The sequence below is a fragment of the Lissotriton vulgaris genome, chromosome 1_1, assembly GCF_964263255.1.
Source record: "Lissotriton vulgaris chromosome 1_1, aLisVul1.2, whole genome shotgun sequence".
Taxonomy (NCBI): Eukaryota; Metazoa; Chordata; class Amphibia; order Caudata; family Salamandridae; genus Lissotriton; species Lissotriton vulgaris.
This window is the reverse complement of record NC_141685.1, coordinates 84,247,983-84,260,782: the sequence shown is the minus strand read 5'-3', so window position 1 is coordinate 84,260,782 and position 12,800 is coordinate 84,247,983. Positions and strand designations below refer to the sequence as shown.

Sequence of the window (12,800 nt, the reverse complement as noted above, 5' to 3'; positions counted from 1 at the left end):
TAAATTTTTTATATACATTTTTCAGAGTTCTGAGCTGTTTTAGGTGTGGTGAGGGTGCTAGCCTCCATCGTCTCTCTGCAAATCGGAGTCTGCTTCTTTCTTCATTTTGGTGACCGTTCTACCAAGGTTGTGTTCATTTGTTTTTAATCCTTTTTTGTTAGGGGATGGGGGGCTACCGTCTCCATTTTTCCATTTTGTCATTCATAGTTCTGTTGTGTTCCATGAGTTTGTGAGCATCGGAAATGCTTTCCTGGGGTTGAAGTTTTCTTTGGCATAGATCATACAGATCATCTCTATTCTTATTTCTAGTATCCCTGACCCACAGTCTAGGTCTAACCTCTTATCTTGTTGACTTTGCTACAGGAGCTGAGATGTGGAATGAGATGCTGTGAATCACATGCCGTTATGGAGTCTATGCATAGAGCTTCTGCCATGGCGATAAGGGTTAGTGATGTTCCTTTGCTGTGTGTTCGACCTGTGCATGTTTTTTTTAAAGAGTTATATATATCGCAATCTTGACCCAGATCGGGTATCAGAGCGTTTTACATAGCACCAGTTGCATTACATGAGGACACGTTTTTTTATTTTTCATTCTTATTAGGCACAGGAAGATTAAATGATTTGCCCAGAATCGCAGTATGTTCAGCGTCATTGCAGAGACTCAAACCCAGTTCCCCAGATACAAGATTGACCGCCCTAGCCGTTGGGCCAACTCCTCTCCCCTGATTGCATGATTGTACCAGATTATGGTCTTTGAAAAAAGATTTAGTGCAGTCACATGTGGGTCCTCAATTTAATTGCAATTTAGGTTGAAGTCACCTAGAAAGATTGTGTTCGGGTGCCTTAAGGTCTGTACTGTGATTGTTAATTGCTCACGAGGGTCTGTTTGTCTCCAGAAGGGTGGTAGATAATATGTAATTTGGTCAGGGAATAAATCCCCCTAACCCATGAGGACTTCAACTCCCATATGTTCACAGGAGGATATCTTCTTCATTTGGAATCGTTTGATTTGTAAGGCTGATCTGTGAATGCACGCAGCCCACACGACCCCAACTTGGTTGTAGTGTGTGGTCCAGTCTAATGATGTTGTAGTTAGGTGGAACTAAGATATCCAATAGTGGTGTGGAAGAGTTATTTAGTCAGGTCACTGTTAGGATTGTTGTGTCTAGCAGGGATGTGGAATTCCTATAGGCCGACGCCCAGGACATATTGTTTGAGGCCAAGGGCAACAAGTTTTCATTTGAATTTTGTCCTTGGGACAAGTAGGCCCAACCCCCTCCAGCACAAACCCTTTGGCTGCCAGTTTGCATTACCACATTATGGATCAGGGAAGGGCACTGTCTGCAGTTAAGGTAATATTTTTGTCCATATATTAATGCTGTTCAAGCTTGTATTTATGGTTCATTAAATAAAAGCATTTATTATTAGGGCTAGAGTAAATGTTGTAAGCTCCAACTGCACTACTTACCGTGGTTCCACTATAGGAACGTCTGCTCACGTTTTCAAAGTTTGGCAATATGAGGCTATGTATAATGCTCCCAGAATGCTCCTATTTGATGCAAATATTTGCAGAAAATCGAAAGCAAGATTGATGATTCTCTGCTTTCAAAATAAAATGTTCATAAATAAATGAAAGCAAAAAAAAAATCGCTAAACTACTATAACATTTCAGATACCATTTCTTTGCAGCTGCAGCATCATTTAGTAACATGTGTTGATGCATGCTAGTATTTCCCAAAACTATTCATTATGGGAAATCATTGTAACCAGTTTCAGTAAGATTATGAGAAACAAAAATAAACAAGCATCAGCAAAGCCAGTAGGTCTGAAATTGGTGATCAGCTTTTTAGTTTTAGCAATATGCGAATTGTTTTGGCATGGTTTTTGTAAAACCTTATTGGTGTGAGAACTGCCGGGCTCTCACCATTATAAAAAACATTGGCAAAAGCAACAATTGTTTTTGGTCTCAAATAACATGTTCTGCCACAGTAGTTATTGGCATTGAGCAAAACTACTGTGTGCCGATATGCTCCTTGTGAAAGAGCAGAATGCTGTCACTCACAGTGAAGCCAGCCGATACAGAGAGAGACAACATTTTAATAAACACAAAACGTCATGGTCAACGCCAGACCAAATTAGACAACCAATTATTAAAGAAAGTCTAAAAAGTGCACACAGAGTATATGTCCTTGCATTAAGTGCAGCTATACCGCTTTCGAGGATTCCCAAGAATTTACAGAACTAGTACAAGAAATAGTACTCCTCGAAAATATTTGTGAACTGCATTTTGGCATGAGCAAATATGCATGTGTATCTTAGCTCATGCGAAGATCTGAGCTTTGCAAGTTAACTTTCCCTCCAACCACTCTTTTTCCCAACTCTGTAAGAAAGTTTACATCTGCCATTGTAAGGAGTACATTTCCAACATTTCTCAGTATGGGAAAAGATCAGAGAAGAGTTGTTGAAAACCTTAAAACAGCAACTTAGTAGGTTTGCACAGACACAAAAGGGCATTCTAACACTGGAACTATTGTGTACCACTACCTTCAGCCCCAGTATGTAGATCTGCGGAAATGTGGCAACATAAGGGGATTGCAAGTATTCAAACACTATCATGGTATGCGCCCTGGCATAATCAGAGAGGCTATATCAGAGCTCTTATATATGGAGATTACTGCCATAATTTGTCGCCACACTTCATGGCACTAAAGGGACAAGTGGATTTGGTTACAGGACAAGTAGATTTCTGAAGCAACCTTCCTATGGACAAGTAGATATTTTATTAAATTCCACACCCCTGGTCTAGATTATGTGACGGGATGGGGTCAGCTTTGTCTTTGGCATATTTAGCAGCTGATTTCAGTTGTGCAGTAAGCTCTTCAGTGTCTTTTTAGGCTCTCTTTTTCTATCTTGATTACCTGGGATGAAGGTGATCTGTCTTACTTTTGAGAGGGTCATAGTAGAAGCTATGATTTGTTGCTCCAGAGAAGTATTTATAGCTATAGTGTGTATTTTATAAGTTGTTTGTGTGGTGAGAGCAAGTTATGTAACATTGGCAAAGGTCATCAATGTCCACCTCTAACATCTGGTTTGTTGTCCTGTTGAGGCGTATAGTTGTGTTTGGCAAAGGCATAGAGATCCATCTAGGTGTGCTTGATACTGTGTGTTTGTGGTGGTTGGAGATCTATGCGGTCTCCTAGTTTCCTCATTCGTAGTTATTTCAACCGTCTGCTTAAGGTTTGCCATGATATTCCAAAATTCTTGTCTATTGTCGACTCTAAGTTGTTAACACATGCTTGCCCGGGAGAAGTAGCCTTGTTTGTGGTGCTGGGAAGGGGAGACTCTTATGAGGGTGTGCGTGCTTGCGCTTTGAGAGATTACTTGCCTGGTTTGGGGAGTTGTGCGAAGAGGTATACCGCACAGTGAGAGGGAGGAAGTTTTGATCAGACACTTGATTAGCTTACTGATGATTTCTGATGTGCACAAAACTGTCCATCAGAATTTCCATCTTTAGACCTCCTCAATCTAGTGTTCCAGTGTTCTCAAGCTTTCTATCTCGAAAATGCCTAGAGCCCTCTCATCGCTCTCATCCATCTCTCAAAATGAACTCAGACTGTGGATGTCTGTATTAGCTAATAAATGTTATTCCTTTGTTACAGTTTGCATTCTTAAACAATCTCTGGTTTTAAATCCACAGGTGATTGAAGAGTGGGCATAGAAGACAAAATGGTAGTCCGTAATAAGCAAATAATTGAAAACTATTAAAGGACCAATGCTAAAGATGTAAAGTTGCTTCAGAGCTCCAACAAGAGGAAAGTATCCAGGAAAAAGAAGTGGTGAGGAACTTGGATTAGAGTAAAATACAGAGTGTGAAAGCAGTTTCTCTAAATAGATTTCCTACTGCTCTAATGGTATATGAAGAATGCCCTGGAGATGCTAATCCAGGGCAGGAAGACCATCTGTCTGAACCAGAGAGGACAAGCATCAGTCTAAAGTTCTAATCGATCCAAGAGAAGATAACACACACCAAACAAGTGAGACTTGAACAGTTTTTAACAGACCTCAGCAAATGGAACACCTGAGCACCATATCCAGTGAATTGCTTTTAAATCAAAAACAAATATATGTTTGTCACTTATAGTGTAAACGAAGCTGCTTAAAAGACAGGTAGTCAGGTTAGGACTAAGATACCTGTTAGTTACGAACTAGTGATGTGGGTATATCTGGGACCAAGGGAAGGACCTATTGCTTGTAGTCCGGGTCCACATGTTCACTATCATTCTTGCCCATTAGATGAGACCTCGGGTACTTTTTACCCGGCAAGACCTGCAAAATCCATAACATCCTCATTGTAGTCTTATATACAGACAAAGACATCCGTAAGAAGGGTGACACGAAAAAATGTGGTGCTACTGATACACAATAGTATTCTGAATGTTCATGCCAAAACGTTATTGAATGTGTACCTAGCTTTGAAATACTGAACACCAACCAAAGACCTAATCAGTGCTTCATTTACTCAAAAATAAGTATGAGAAAAAGGTCAGAGAATCCACATGGATGTCATGAAGAGGTAATAATCCCATGAGAGGCTTCCCCATAAGTACCAGGGGCTGCTGATATTAAGGTTGGAGGGTGAGTTAAGTTGCCTACAGAGGATGTCCAAGTGTTAAGTTCAACAAGTGCAGCACATTTGAGTGGGTGATGCCAAACACATGCTGAATAAGATTTAGTATTGTCTTATGGTGTGTCTGCTAGAAAAATCTCAACTTGGAGATATTAACTTCAGAAAGAAATCTTATCTCATAATGGAATGTATACAAGACAAAACTGAACTTGGAGATATTAGCACCAAAAAGAAGTCTCATGCATGCTCTGAATGTAAGAAGAGCTTTAGTTGTCAATCCAGACTCAGTCAGCATGAGAAAATTCACACTGGGGAAAAACTTCATAAGTGCTCTGAATGCCTGAAACACTTCACTTACAAACAACATCTGACTCGACATGTGAGAACTCACACCGGGGAAAAACCTCATAAGTGCTCTGAATGCCACAAAGGTTTCCTATCTAAATTCAGACTTACTGAACATGAGAGAACCCACACTGGAGAGAAACCTTATCAGTGCACTGAATGTCACAAAAGGTTCACTCAAAAATCCCTTCTCAGTCGACATGAGAGAACTCACACTGGAGAGAAACCTTATCAGTGCTCTGAATGCCTAAATAGTTACCAATGTAAAGCAGATCTCACTCAACATGAGAGAACGCATACTGGGCAAAAACCTCATAAGTGCTCTGAATGCCTGAAACGCTTCACTTGCAAACATAATCTGACTCGACATGTGAGAACTCACACCGGGGAAAAACCTCATAAGTGCTCTGAATGCTACAAAGGTTTCCGATGTAAATCCAGCCTTACTCGACATGAGAGAATACATACTGGAGAAAAACCTTTTCATTGCTCTGAATGTCTGAGACGCTTCAATTGTAAATCCCTTCTCAGTCGACATGAGAGAACTCACACTGGAGAGAAACCTTATCAGTGCCCTGAATGTCACAAAAGGTTCGGTCAAAAAGCCGATCTCCGTAAACATGAGCGCACTCACACTGGACAGAAACCGCATCAGTGCTCTGAATGCCTAAATAGTTACCAATGTAAATCAGATCTCACTCTACATGAGAGAACGCATACTGGGCAAAAACCTCATAAGTGCTCTGCATGCCAGAAAACCTTCAGTCGGAAAACCATTCTCACCCGGCATGAGTTAACCCATACTGGGCAGAAATCCCATCAGTGCTCTGAATGCCCAAAAAACTTTAGTCGTAAATACATTCTCACTCAACATGAGAGAACTCACACCGGAGAGAAACCATATCACTGCTCTGAATGTCAGAAAAGTTATTGGCTGAAAACTGGTCTTATTTTGCATGAGAAAACTCACACTGGGGAGAAACCATATCAGTGCTCTGAATGCCACAAAAACTTTAAGGAAAGAGCTAGTCTCACTCACCATGAACAAACACATACTGGGCAAAAACCTTATCAGTGCTCTGAATGCCTAAAAAAGTTCAGTTATAAAACCAGTCTTATTGTACATCAGAGAACTCACACTGGGGAAAAACCTTATCAGTGCCTTGAATGCCAGAAATGCTTCAGTTATAAATCCAGTCTAACTTCACATGAGAGAACTCACACTTGGGAAACACCCATGCTCGGAATGCCAGAAAATCTTCAGTGTGAAAAGTCATCTTACTGTTCATGAGAGAACACACAATGGGGGAAGAACCTTAAAAATATACCCTTTGCCAGAAGCACTTTTCATATCCATTGCAGTGGTTGTAAACGATCTATACTAAGAGCAAAACTGGTTTACTTCCAATCTCAAAAAGCTGATGCCGATAATTCCTCAAATAGGTCTTTGGTTCTACCAAGCACAGTTCACAGGCCCCTCTTCTAAGTTTCATGGGTTACCTTTGCAACAGCTTTGAGAATGATTTGATGCTTTCCTTTTCCCCTCCAAGGGGACAGTCCATTCCTAAGATTAATTCATGTCACGTCTTATACACAGGTCAAACATTTATACATATATTCCTATCTTTCCCACGTAGAAGACACCTGCGGAAAAAGGTACCCAATTGGCCTCCATTCCCACATCTTATAGAAAATAGAAAGATACTCTACTATCCCTCTTAAAGTATAGACACCCACTCGTTAGAGGTGCCCCCACCCTTGACCCTTTCCTCCTAGCCCCTTTGCCTTTTTTTTGCATATACTGCCACATCCGTATGATAAATAGCCATTAGACGAGCGAGCCATTGTTGCACCGATGGTGCTGAGAGGTCTTGCCATGCCTTAGGCAAGCTTAGCCAAAAATCTGTCATTACAATAAATACAAATGTCTGTGCCTGGCTAGGGATTGATTCATATCTAATCCCCAGTAATATAAATTGCGGGCTCTGTACTATACTTAGTCCCAGTCCTCCCTCCAGGAACTCAGTAATGTCCCCAATGAGGCCACCTTGGGCTGGGCAGGTTGCAAACAGCGTATCAAATGCGCCCCGTATGAATGGCATCGGGAACAGTGCTTGTTTCTGGTTCCACCCCATTTAGCTATTTTCCCCAGAGTGTAGTACAACTTGTAATCTGTTTTAAAATGCTGTTACAGGTTAAAGAAGGACAGAATGCTTATCACAATTCGATTACGTGTGTGACGACTTTTGGCACAGAATCCAATGATATCAGAAAAATTGTTCTTAAGAACTGGCATTTGATAAGAAAGGTTGACTCACAATTAGAGAAACCGCGTTTTGCATTCAAACGTGGGGGAAATCTTAGAGATCATCTAGTTAGGGCATACAGTGAACCTAAAACTCCAGCGTTACAGGATATGTGGGGCCTTATGCAAGTGGTGGATCATTACCCATGTGGGCACTGCCGCCTGTTCTACCACTTTAGTGGTAAAATCATGCATTCTGAACGATAAGCAATAGGTGTTGAAACATCATTCTAACTGTTTGTCGAGAAATGTAATATACTGTATCCAATGCCCGTGCCTATTATTTTACATTGGGAAAACTGCACAAGAGGTGAAAAAACTCATAATGCAACATCAAACACGAATACGATGCAAAGGAACAACTGCACCTCTTGTAGAGCACTACTTGCTTATGTCTCATGTTCCAACAGATATGCAATGGTTTGTACTAGAGATTGTTAAGGGTTCTAGACAGTGACGCAATGTTGATCCCCTACTCACACTGAAGGAAAACATATGGATCTGGTCTGCTAAGACTGTAGAGAAGGGACTCAATTCTTTTTTGGAGTGATATACTCTGGCAACACTGTATCACTAGATTTTTGTGATATTTTTGCGAGGCATTTGCTGCTGTGATGTACTGAAGAACTTTATCCTGTCTGGTCTGCGTTGGATTTTTAACGAAACAGATGGTCCTGTGGTTTCTTATGTTCTGAGAACTGTGGGCTTCTCATTTACGATCCAAGTATTGTCACAACATATTTAGTTTTGGTTGAATCGAGCCACTGACTAATTGATATCCTAAATGCTGATCTGTCCTTAAGGGGGATGGCTTATTCTCCCGTTGTATTTTACTGATTATGTAATCCATTACTTTTCACTGTCCCGATTCTCTGCACTTATGAGTGCAATGCTTCAGTCATCTGCCGTAATAGTCTATTAATACTTCCAAGATGGCGGTCACGCCACGCCGTCTCTCACGTAAACAGGGTTAAAGTTCAGCGTGAGGCTGGCGGTTTCAAACGGACTTGGAGATTGATTCTTCATGCATAATACGAAATGTGAGTACAATATTAGTTGTCTGGTTTGTAAGAGAGTATATGGATAGATGAAGTCGGCAGTGATTAGATTAGTTTGATTTTTCTTTTCTTCCATTTTTACAGCTACAAAATGGTTGTTGTTGACACAGGTAAGAGTGACTGCTCTGTTGGCCTTTGATTGATTTTGGCTTCCTATGATGAAATGAGTTACAATTCTGAATTTTAATATTGACCTTATTCTTTGCTTTAGAGACATGTTTGAGAAGGCAGGATGGAAATGCAATTGGATATATAGAGTAAGGATTCTATGTTGCTGTGTTGGTCACAGGTTTGTGCACTATGGGCACATTGAGTGTTTTCAATTGGTTTTCTTTCCCACACATATTGGTGTAGTTTTAGTTGTAGTATCTTGAGGCTTGTCTTTCTGATTAGGCATGCTTGATGGGTCAGTCACTGAAATTGGACTGCGGAGTGAGCAGACAATACTTTTAGACCCAGGGGATATTCATGGTTGTGTATATCGTTTTTATTCTGTGGTTGGAATGGTTGGATACTAAGCAACGCTGTGTCCTGAGGATGGTCTTATGGATCTGTATGACCTACTAAAGACCGAAACGTCGACTTCCTTACACCCGTTTTGTATGTTTGTCAGATTTTCTGACACCTGTTTTGTATATATTTGTCAAAACTATAAAAAGGTTTCTGATTGAAAAATACCTGTGAACTGTGAGTTAGCTATGTTTACAAGAGGGTGTTACACTAAGAAAACTGTGAAATAGATTTACTAGTGACAGTTTTGCTAGGTAGTCGATTGATTTAAATTCATTCTATAAATACAACTTTTTAGGTCTCGCCCTGGCGAAAGCGCGCGAAGCACGCACCCACACACAGGCACACATAGACACATAGATACACAGACACACACACACGCAGACACACACGCAGACACATGCGCACACACACAAACACACGCACACACCCCGCCCCCCATCACCGGGCTCTTTCTGCTACAGGCTCCAAAAACACGGGGCTCCCTCAGCTCACGGGAGCCCCGGACACTGCCACGCGCTCCATGCCCCAGGCAAAGTTGGCCGCACGCATGTGCAGTGCGTAAGGACTGCGTGTGTGTTCCCGTGAGGTCGCCCGCTTTCGCTTCGGCTAAACCTGTGGTGGGCGTCCCTTGTTTGTCCTGTTTGCTGAAAAGAATGGCAGACTGGCAAGAAATGAGCGCTTATCTTCTGCACCAAGGTACAGGCACAGGTAAGCTGCCTTTAACGTATAACTTGTTATGTAACTGGTGCTTGTGTAAAGCACTCCCTCGCCTTTGTTTTCTCTTGCTGTGGTGAGCTCTTCCTGTGCTCATAGTCAGTGCCTAGAAGTGCTCCATGTTATTGGCTGGGAGAGGATGGGTCATTACAGAGCTGCTGATTTTGGAACTAGTCAATCAGACGAGTCCAGGCGCCGGCTCAGCACCCTGTGATTCCAGGCAAATCGCTTCACCTTCCCCTGTTCACAATATGAATGCGTCCCTTTGTTATGTAACTGTTGCTCGTGTAAAACGCTCCCTTGAGTTTGTTTTCTCTTGCTGTGGTGAGTGCTGCCTGTGCTCAGACTCAGTGCCTAGAAGCCCTTTTTGGCTGGGAGTGGATGGGTCATTACAGAGCTTCTGAATTTGAACTAGGCAATCAGACTCGAGTCACGAACTAAAGGAGTTCTGAGCATAGCCCTTCCCAGACCTTCAAGGCTGAGACGGAACCCACCAATCAGAAGGGAAAACAGCAGCGCGTCATCACTCACCAGGTTGATCCTGGCTTCTGTCCTTTTGTGTTCCCGTCTGATCCTTTTCGCAGTTCTTAAAAGCCTCTGTCACCTGTCCTGTCTGCAGACCACAACGAGGTATCTGCACAGGGGTGTCACCCCCTATCCCAATTGTTTTTTTGTTTTAATACCCCATTTATATGTACTGTATCAGCTTGTCACACCTCTGTGGCATAAGAACCTGCCTTTAAGTAATATCTTGTTGTTTAAGAATGCACCAGGCCTTCACAAGACTGTGAATAAACAGGACGTGTTCCTTTTGATGATGAAGACGCCCGACTCATGCCTCTCTTGTGTCCGAACAGTATGTTTTGACTCGCACTAAAACATCTAGTTTGAATATGTCCCTGTTGTGATACATTTCTTTGTTCATAGTTATGACTTGATTAAAAAGTGTAATAAGTATTTGAATACACCCGTATGGTACATTTGTATAGATGTACTTGCAGAAAGGCAAAAATTAAGATTGTCTGTGCCAGATTTCGGGACTCTGAGAGGACGACTATTCCTGCTTGAACCTTCTCTTCCCACCATTTTATCTGTTTTTCTATATCCTCTGGCATGAGCTTATTCAACAACTGATAAAGTTTCCCAATGGGGGGGTTTGCAAATCAAGACTCTATCAACCAGTTCAACCCTCAAAATGCCTTTGCTCCTGCTTTTTTCAGTAACAAATCATGGAGCTGAAGATATTTTTAAAAACTTGTGATGCCCTAGGTTAAACCTGTGCAGTAGGGTCTCAAACAATTCATATGGGAGTCCTATAAAATTACCGGGTGATTAGAGTTTTTGTGTAATGCAGTTCAGCCAACCCAGCCCTACTTTCTTCCGGACCACGGCCCATATTTTGAACAAACAACGGAGGGTCTTAAATCATACTCTTTTATAGTATCCATACTAAAGATGCCTTCAAAGTACACCCCATTCCCCATCAGAAGCTTGTACGGGATTAGGACTTTGATAAGCCTCTCATTTTATCCCCAACAAAATAGACATCTGTTGCAGGGCAGTGGCCCAGTAGTAGATTGTTGTATTAGGTGAGCTCTCTCAGGGGGGTCAGATATTTTAGCACCATTATAGACCTAGTATAAGCCTAGAAAAAGCCCCATCAATATCCTTAAATCATTGGTTCCCTACTTCAAGAGGGATGGCCCTAAACAAGTAGAGTATTTTAGGGATCTTGATCAAATTGATTCTACCTATTAAAGACATTTGTAAGTTGTTTATTCTGCCAATTTCTACTCTTGTACTTTTTAGGGCTCGCCCCTTTTCTATTTCGCAGAAATAGAAGGGGTGAGGACTATTGCGGCCAAACCACTACTTTGGAAAAGGCACTCTACAAGCAGGGGGATTCGGCGGATTTTGGACAGTTCACGAGTCTCGTGACTCCCCGTGAACGAGCTTGCCCGAGCCTTCCCCCTGCCAGCAGCATTCCCATCAATCACCCTCTCACAGGCTTCCCAAGCACTGCCCCGCCCCCTGCACGGCCATCTGTTGCAGAGCCATCTGTTCCCTTGGATTCCCGTGAGTCGGCTGGCCGTGTCTCGTTTTTTAAAAAACTTTCACTCCTTTTCCCTCAACCATCTCCCCATATACTCTACTTATATGCCTCCTTCCTTCTTATTCCCTTCATCTTTATCCCCACACTATTCCTGCTTTTCCCTCTGCCCCTACTCATTCTACCTTTCTTCTCTCCTTTGCCTCTGCTCTCCTTTTCCCCTCCCTTTCTTCTGCTCCTCGCATCTCATCCTCTCTGTCGGTTATTTTTCTACTCCTTTCTGGTTATTTCCCTTTTCTTTGCTTTCTTCCCTATCCCTTCTTCATCTCTACCTTCTCTTGATTGAATCATCCACTTCTCGTTCTTTTCTTTCCCTCTCTTGTTGATATTGTGCATACTGCATTTTGTACACTTGTTGCCCATGCCGTCTCGCATATGTGCAGCTAGGAAGAGTTGCAGCTTGCGACTGTGGATTATCAGGTATGGTCGAGTAGTGCGATGGTATAGCACTAAGCTTATGGCAGCACGTCTGTTTCGGCAGGCACTCAGCGGGTGGTGAGAACTGTTGTTATCCCATAGCCGTGTAAATGGCACCCGGCAATCACGGAGTGGTTTACACTTATGTACAACACCCCGTGGCCCTGTTTAATGAAGCTAGATTTTGAGGCTGATCAAAATGGGCAAATCGTATGAATGGGCCTAGCATAGTCAGAGGTGTTAGCTTGGGTGTCTTTACTTCAGGGAAGCAGTGCTCGATAGGGTTCCCCTGCTAAAATTGCCAGTGTCACCAGAGAGCCAGCAAAATCCATGGTGTGCTCGTTCTTGGCAAACAAGCAGATTTCAACCCTAGGGTCTTTGTTTGCAGTTTGCCGATTCACAGCCTGCGCAACGCAGTTTGTGCAGTCCCTGCGTTCTTTCATATGGAGGAGCAAGGATCAGCGTCACAGCATGTTCTCTGCACAATCTGTGATGGGCTGCAGGGTTCCCCAGCCTAGGGCGATTAAGGAAGGGAAATGCCTGTCTGCAAACTGTCAATTAATAAAAAATAATCTGTGCGCACGAGAGCGAAGCTTGCGCCCCTGCTTCCTGTGATATACTCGAATTCCCGTCTCACAGAAATGTGCATTTTAGTAAAAAAAATAGCCGATGTAAGAAACGCTCAACTGTATATACTCATTTTAGCGTTAA

At 42.3% G+C, this 12,800-nt stretch overlaps 1 protein-coding gene across 1 annotated transcript in view; it reads left to right on the top strand.

Annotated features, from left to right (window-relative positions):
• Positions 1-10,383, top strand: part of LOC147737458 (uncharacterized) — a 153,034-nt gene extending 142,651 nt beyond the window's left edge. The window contains exons 3-4 of the mRNA XM_086929937.1: positions 364-444; positions 3,698-10,383. Coding sequence (XP_086786063.1) covers positions 4,743-6,263 — 1,521 coding nt within the window. The 5' untranslated portion in view covers positions 364-444; positions 3,698-4,742 and the 3' untranslated portion in view covers positions 6,264-10,383. The remainder of the gene's footprint in view (positions 1-363; positions 445-3,697) is intronic.
• The last annotated feature ends 2,417 nt before the right edge of the window (positions 10,384-12,800 follow it).